At 44.1% G+C, this 7789-nt stretch overlaps 1 protein-coding gene across 7 annotated transcripts in view; it reads right to left on the bottom strand.

Moving 5' to 3' along the window:
* The window catches only part of pax2b (paired box 2b), a 65803-nt gene that overhangs the window by 53587 nt on the left and 4427 nt on the right, over positions 1 to 7789 (bottom strand). For all 7 annotated transcript variants that reach the window (XM_055936770.1, XM_055936779.1, XM_055936797.1 and 4 more), the window contains 2 exons: positions 2988 to 3067; positions 1890 to 2009 (listed from right to left, as the gene is read on the bottom strand). In XM_055936770.1, coding sequence (XP_055792745.1) covers positions 1890 to 2009; positions 2988 to 3067 — 200 coding nt within the window. The remainder of the gene's footprint in view (positions 1 to 1889; positions 2010 to 2987; positions 3068 to 7789) is intronic.

The raw sequence follows: 7789 nt of genomic DNA, 5'->3' as shown, positions 1-7789 counted from the left end.
TCTCTCTCTCTCTCTCTCTCTCTCTCTCTCTCTCTCTCTGTCTCTCTCTCTCTCTCTCTCTCTCTCTCTCTCTCTCTCTCTCTCTCTGCTAGCAGAATCTCTTTACAGCTCCTCTCTCTCTCTCTCTCTCTCTCTCTCTCTATCTCTGTCTCTCTCTCTCTCTCTCTCTGTCTCTCTCTCTCTCTCTCTCTCTCTGCTAGCAGCATCTCTTTACAGCTCCTCTCTCTCTCTCTCTCTGCTAGCAGCATCTCTTTACAGCGGAAGAGAGTTGATTATGTCATTTGCCTTGTCCACGTCATGCTGGTTTTTATATCTCTGCCAGGAAATCTACCTTCGACACGTCATTAGTCATACCCTCTCCCTTCCATCCTTCCATTCCTCCATCCCTCCACGCAGCACACACATAAAACATCCTATTCCACCGAATACCCCCACAAACCCTGCTCGCTGCTCGCGCTTCCTCCCGACAAAACGTCATACAGGACAAAAGAAAACGCTATGCAAACCTACTGCATATCGTCGTACGCTCATTAGCTACGTTACTTACATACTGCAGAAATAAGTGACTCATTCCCCTCCCAGTTCCCCTCCCGACACCAGTCTCCTTCCATAGTGTACATGTTCTCTTAACACAGTGGGGTTGTGAATGAATGGTCCTGCTCCATTATTCTCACCAGATGCTTATGTAGTGACATTAGAAAGCATGTTGCTTACAGATCCAATAATCTATATGGCCCCAGGCTTCTTATATCCACTAGCCTACTCTTTGAGCCAGTAAAAAAAGAGAGGGAAAGAGAGACGGGGAAGGGATGGAGGGGGGAGAGAGAGTGATAGAGGGAGAGAACGAGTGAGAGAGAGAGAGAGAGAGAGAGACAGAGAGAGAGAGAGAGAGAGATAGAGAGGGAGAGAGAGAGAGAGAGAGACAGGGAGGATGAGGTGCTGCTGGTGTTAAACGTGTCTCCTACACCGGAGGTGGTAGACGGTGGTTTCTTCAGTGACCTGGGTGGTTGGCTACATCATTTTGACATGTACTTATCTAAGCCCCTCTTAATCACTTCAACAAAGATTAATTGCACAAGACAACAGTGGAGGTCATGTCTTCAAATCAAACAGCTCTTCCTCTTCTTCGTGACACACTAGAACACATTATCATGGTACATTTAGCCCTTATGGTTTTCCTGTAGTATCGCTTTGCTCTGGCAATACACATCAGAGAGTCTGATGCTGTACACTAGCTAGTTGTGTATGATGTTATGAAGACGGGGAGATATGCTATTCAGTATTTTCTTTTTTGACTAGAAATGCTCCGATCCGTTCTGATCTGAAGTAAATCCGTATTAGAACGCATCAACTCATCAAGATGCTCTGAGTCAGACAACATCAAGGTGCTCTGAGTCAGACAACATCAAGGTGCTCTGAGTCAGACAACATCAAGGTGCTCTGAGTCAGACAACATCAAGGTGCTCTGAGTCAGACAACATCAAGGTGCTCTGAGTCAGACAACATCAAGGTGCTCTGAGTCAGACAACATCAAGGTGCTCCGAGTCAGACAACATCAAGGTGCTCCGAGTCAGACAACATCAAGGTGCTCCGAGTCAGACAACATCAAGGTGCTCCGAGTCAGACAACATCAAGGTGCTCTGAGTCAGACAACATCAAGGTGCTCTGAGTCAGACAACATCAAGGTGCTCTGAGTCAGACAACATCAAGGTGCTCTGAGTCAGACAACATCAAGGTGCTCTGAGTCAGACAACATCAAGGTGTCCTGAGTCAGACAACATCAAGGTGCTCTGAGTCAGACAACATCAAGGTGCTCTGAGTCAGACAACATCAACATAACATTTTGGGACAAATACTATTCTCGGGAATAAGAAAGCTTTTTCTCTTACCTTCATCTCGTTTCCTCTTCTCGCCGTTTGATCGGGGAATACCCAGGATGCCGTTGATGGAGTAGGACCCCACAGGGTCGTTGGAAGGGCTTGTTACAGGTGGAGAGGCCTGGCTCGGTACTGAGGGAAAAGACACATTTTATCATTATTATTTCACCATTATTTTGTGGTCCTGTGTAGCTTAGTTGGTAGAGGATGGCACTTGCTGCATCGTGGGTTTGATTCCCAGGACCACCCATAACTAACTGTATACACACAGTAGCCGACTGTAAATTGCTTTGGATTAAGCATCTACTAAATAGTATATAATATTATTATTTTACCAGGTTGTTCAAATTGAGTAGAAAATATATATTTTTCAACGGAGACGAGGCGATTAACATGGGTTGGGGTTATGGTACATCTTACCCATGGTGTGGCCTGGTGTAAGGGTTATGGTTATGGTACATTTTACCCATGGTGTGGCCTGGTGTAAGGGTTAGGGTGATGGTACATCTTACCCATGGTGTGGCCTGGTGTAAGGGTTAGGGTTATGGTACATCTTACCCATGGTGTGGCCTGGTGTAAGGTTTAGGGTTATGATACGTCTTACCCATGGTGTGGCCTGGTGTAAGGGTTAGGGTTATGGTACATTTTACCCATGGTGTGGCCTGGTGTAAGGGTTAGGGTTATGATACGTCTTACCCATGGTGTGGCCTGGTGTAAGGGTTAGGGTTATGATTCGTCTTACCCATGGTGTGGCCTGGTGTAAGGGTTAGGGTTAGGATACGTCTTACCCATGGTGTGGCCTGGTTTAAGGGTTAGGGTTATGATACGTCTTACCCATGGTGTGGCCTGGTGTAAGGGTTAGGGTTATGGTACGTCTTACCTATGGTGTGGCCTGGTGTAAGGGTTAGGGTTATGGTACATCTTACCCATGGTGTGGCCTGGTGTAAGGTTTAGGGTTATGATACGTCTTACCCATGGTGTGGCCTGGTGTAAGGGTTAGGATTATGGTACGTCTTACCTATGGTGTGGCCTGGTGTAAGGGTTAGGGTTATGATACGTCTTACCCATGGTGTGGCCTGGTGTAAGGGTTAGGGTTATGGTATGTCTTACCCATGGTGTGGCCCGGTGCAGACAGGGATGTTCCATCTGGAGACGGGTGGAAAGGCTGCTGGACTTTTGTTCGTATTATCCTGTGATCACAGGAAAGAAAAGATGGTGTCAGTGCTTCCTCCTGCTCTTGGATCAGTTGACTGAGGAGATGGCGTCAGTGCTTCCTCCTGCTCTTGGATCAGTCGACTGAGGAGATGGCGTCAGTGCTTCCTCCTGCTCTTGAATCAGTTGACTGAGGAGATGGCGTCAGTGCTTCCTCCTGCTCTTGGATCAGTCGACTGTGGAGATGGTGTCAGTGCCTCCTCCTGCTCTTGGATCAGTTGACTGACAAGATGGCGTCAGTGCTTCCTCCTGCTCTTGGATCAGTCGACTGACAAGATGGCGTCAGTGCTTCCTCCTGCTCTTGGATCAGTCGACTGACAAGATGGTGTCAGTGCTTCCTCCTGCTCTTGGATCATTAGACTGACAAGATGGCGTCAGTGCTTCCTCCTGCTCTTGGATCATTAGACTGACAAGATGGCGTCAGTGCTTTCTCCTGCTCTTGGATCAGTCGACTGACAAAGATGGCGTCAGTGCTTCCTGCTGCTCTTGGATCAGTCGACTGACAAGATGGCGTCAGTGCTTCCTCCTGCTCTTGGATCAGTTGACTGACAAGATGGCGTCAGTGCTTCCTCCTGCTCTTGAATCAGTTGACTGACTTTTCACACAATACATCATGAGGCTATCATTTTGAACATCGCCGTGAATAAAGGGCCAGAATGGTCAGTGGTTAACTTGTTGTTTTTGCATCCTAAACCTCTTCTAATCACAGATTGGATGTTGTAGAACAGATGTTGGACTGTATTCTCTATATAATTAACTATTTATTACCAGGACCCATAGTGCTATGTGTCTGAGTGAGATGTCAGTAGTATCTCACCATAATAATGGATCCAATCCAAAGTCCAGATGTAGAAACAGCAGTGCCTACATGTTAGAAAGCCTACTGTACCTTTAAAAGGTGAGATCTAGAGAAGAAAAGTCTTCATTGCACTTTTGCTCTGAGAGGTGATCTTGCAAACAAAGCATGAAATCACATCAATTCACCTCAATGATCGGCTTCACTGGTTCTACCTGGCCTGAGCTAATCAGCTCTCCTTCTCTCTCCTTCTCTGGCTTTTCCCTCCTTCTTTCCCTCTCTCCCTGCCACACGGTAAAGGTTTGCAGGGCTCTCTCTCTCTGACTGCTGCCCCTCGGCTTGGCCAGGGCCGTGTCCCAAATGGCACCCTACTCCCTACATGGTGCACTACTTTTGACCCGAGCTCTATGGCACCCATAGCCCTATATCCCTACGGGCCATGGTCAAGGGTAGTGCGCTATATAGGGACTAGGTTGCTATTTGTGACTGACCACAGCTCTAAGGTCTCTGTAGCTTCAGCAGCAGCAGCCCCCCAGTGCCAACCCCGGTGTGGACGAGGGTCTATTGATCGAGGGCTTTGGGGGGAGAAAAAAGTTGGGGATTAGTCACAGGCCCAAACAGATGCAAATAGAAAGCTATAAATTATATGTGACAGGAAAGCAATATTTCCTTATTGCCTTGCACAAGCTTACGCCAGCATTAGATTCCTTTACCCTGACTGGCACCGTGGGGAAGAGCTGTCATTGTAAGGTGTAAACTTTAAAACTATTTATCATGTATGACATGGTGTGTACCTATTTTAGAACACGGACGGAGCGTTAAAGGTGGAGCGAGGACTTGGAGGATAAATAATGACACGTATCCCAGTTCACGTTTGCTTGGTGTCCTAATCCTAACACAGATCTGTTGTTGAGAATTTGACATTTCTTTGTATTTTATTAACATAATAGTATTGTTATTTAAGACCTCTATTTTATTAGATTATGTTACAAATTGAATCGCTTGGTCTGAAACTGAACAATTGAACAATTTACACGAGCTACACTATTTTAGCCGTTACCTAAACGTCTTAGCCGTTGGGGGTGGAGGGGGACATAATTTCACTAAACGTCTTAGCCGCTGGGGGTGGAGGGGGACGTCATTTCACTATTTGGTTTAGAATTTTAGGACCGGTGTATTTTTTAAATGATTTGATAAAATATTGGATTTGGCCTTTCCTACTATAGGCCATAGAAACACAGTGAACAACACATTCATAAATGGCAAAGGAATAAGGTTTTGAAGTGTCTGTCCCATATCTAGAAGATATCAGAAAGCTCAGGAAATAGTGGACACATATTTAACCCCTTTTTATTTTGTTGGCACAAAGCTATCTCCATAACTCCATTCATTTTTTTAAACCAGTAGCAAGTTACCTTCAGACGAGTCCCACGAGGTCATAAAACGGAGAACACCATTGTGTTGGTGAGAATCTCGTCTTTCCATAAAGTGCTTATGTTCGTTTTTTTTTAGGCTAAACCATTTCGGACGCTACGGACTTATTTGTGAGAAGACCGATTTTTTGCGGGGATGTCTCATGGTCTGACAAACACCGCTGTCGCACGGCCACCAACAACCGCAGATGCGGAAGGCCGACACGGGTGGATGTGGTGGATTGAGACTCAGCCCATGCAAAACAAATAAAGACATCTCCAGCTTAAACTGATGGATTTTGATGGGTATTTGTTTTTAGTGTGTTACTTAGACTGATGCACCGGTAGACCCTTCAGGATTTTAATTGAAACCCCTCAAAATCTAATATTTATGTTGTTGACTGTAGACACAAAGGACTAAGATATTCAGCTCTATGTTGTTAAGATGGCTGTGATATTGATATTGTTGTGAGGTTCAAGGAGTGAAGAACACACTACTGTCAGACCTCTCCTGAGGGCAAAGCTACAATACAATGACTAGCCTTCCCAGAGATCACATATCAATATTTTATTTACATTTTTTTTCACTTCACTCCATAACAGTTATTTGACCCCCTGACTTCTGTGTGCAATATAAATCCAAAAGACTTTATTTGGAATACATGTTCTTGATATCGAATAAGCAATTTAAAGGAATGAATTAATGACTTAGCTGTTGCTGAAAATCCCCTGAAGAAATATTAAAATTGCTTTACTTTTGAATCAATATTATTGAACGCCATTGAAGACCTTTTTTATGTCTAGTAGCGGCTAGCGGCGATACTTGTTGTGGGGTAATTTCTTCCTTGTGGCGCGGTGGCCCAAACCCAGTCCAGCCAGACACCAACTACAACAGGATCTCTGTAACAGTTAATAATGCATACAGGGGAACAGTGTTTAAACCTAGATCCTCTTATGTCAACAGTCCTGGGGTCACTTTTGTTTGGCCATAAAAACCCTTTTAGAGTAGCGGTCAGTAGTCCCAGTCCTTCCCTTTGTCTAAGCTTGGTTAGTGTAGCCAATTCTCCATGTGATTCACCGTGTTTAAAGAGAAGTGCTATACTGGCCAATGTGAAGTTACTGCCTGGTCTATTGTGTACTGGATGGAGCATCAACCGATGTTTTGGAGACCGTTTTAGAAAACACTTATTGGGGAACGTGTAGGGTGTTTGTAACTGTTATTGACTCATAATCCTAGACATATAGTCTACTGATGTATGGTTAGCATCGAACCTTCCACTGTAGAACAGCCCTTTTCTGGTCTCAAGGAAGCAGGGTTATACAGATATTTTATACAACTACTATCCAACAATTCAGTCAAAATATTGAATTGGACCGACTTGAGTTAGAATCATGTGTGTTTGAGAACATGCGTGTGTGTGTGTGTGTGTGTGTGTGTGTGTGTGTGTGTGTGTGTGTGTGTGTGTGTGTGTGTGTGTGTGTGTGTGTGTGTGTGTGTGTGTGTGTGTGTGTGTGTGTGTGTGTGTGTGTGTGTGTGTGTGTGTGTATAGAGTAAAGTGTAAAATAATTTCAATTTAACATTGACCCACTTAAAGGTTCTTCACTTCACAAAGAGACATATTCAGCATTATGAAATTAAAATAAATTCAAAGTAGGTTTCGTCTTTGGTTAATAGAATCACATTTAGTTTAATTCACATTGTAATACTCCCCCCACCCCCCATAATAAACAAAGACACGTAGGGGATTATTCAGTTCAAAAATAGCTAAGCGAGATTGAATTTGATTCTAATTGAAATCTTTATAGGTGGGTCTTTTAATGATATGAATGTACATTTTGAATCTATCACATACATGTGTCTGAGACTGCTTAAATGGGCCTTTTTAAGCAACCACGAAGCATGAAATGAATTTTTCTTCTGCTCTTTCTCTATTTAAAAAGATGTGTTGTGTGGGGCTGTCTGTCCAGGCTCTTTCTGCAGTCAGCTCATTAAAGTGTGATGCTGCTGCTGCTGCCTCTATGGAACACTGCCTCTTAACGAAAGTTCATCACCAAGGATCTCTGGCGGGTAGGGGGTCCATTTCTCTACCTCTTTCTCCCCCCTCCCTCTCTCACAATGCTATCTCTCTCTCTCTCTCTCTCTCTGCTATCTCTCTTACACCCCTTGGTCTGTTTCACCAATGCACTCAAAGTCCTCTTTGTGATCATGATGTTTCCTTGTTACTTTACAGAAGTGAAGGCTTTACGTGGTGGTACTATAATACAGTTCTCCATATCAACCATAAATACACCATCTGACCTCAATCTTAACCAGCGGGCAGGATCCTCTCCAAATTAGATTGGTTTGAGGAAGTTTTCAGAATATCTATTTACATAAAATGTCATTTGATTATTGAATTCATAACACGTGTTTTTACTGAGAATACACTTCCCACTCTTTGTTTGACTGGTTGGACAAATACACTAATATATGTCTAATGCTTTGGCAGATA

Source organism: Salvelinus fontinalis, chromosome 1 (genome assembly GCF_029448725.1).
Source record: "Salvelinus fontinalis isolate EN_2023a chromosome 1, ASM2944872v1, whole genome shotgun sequence".
In the NCBI taxonomy this organism is placed as follows: Eukaryota; Metazoa; Chordata; class Actinopteri; order Salmoniformes; family Salmonidae; genus Salvelinus; species Salvelinus fontinalis.
The sequence above is the reverse complement of the archived record's forward strand: the minus strand, read 5'-3'. Positions and strand labels throughout refer to the sequence as shown.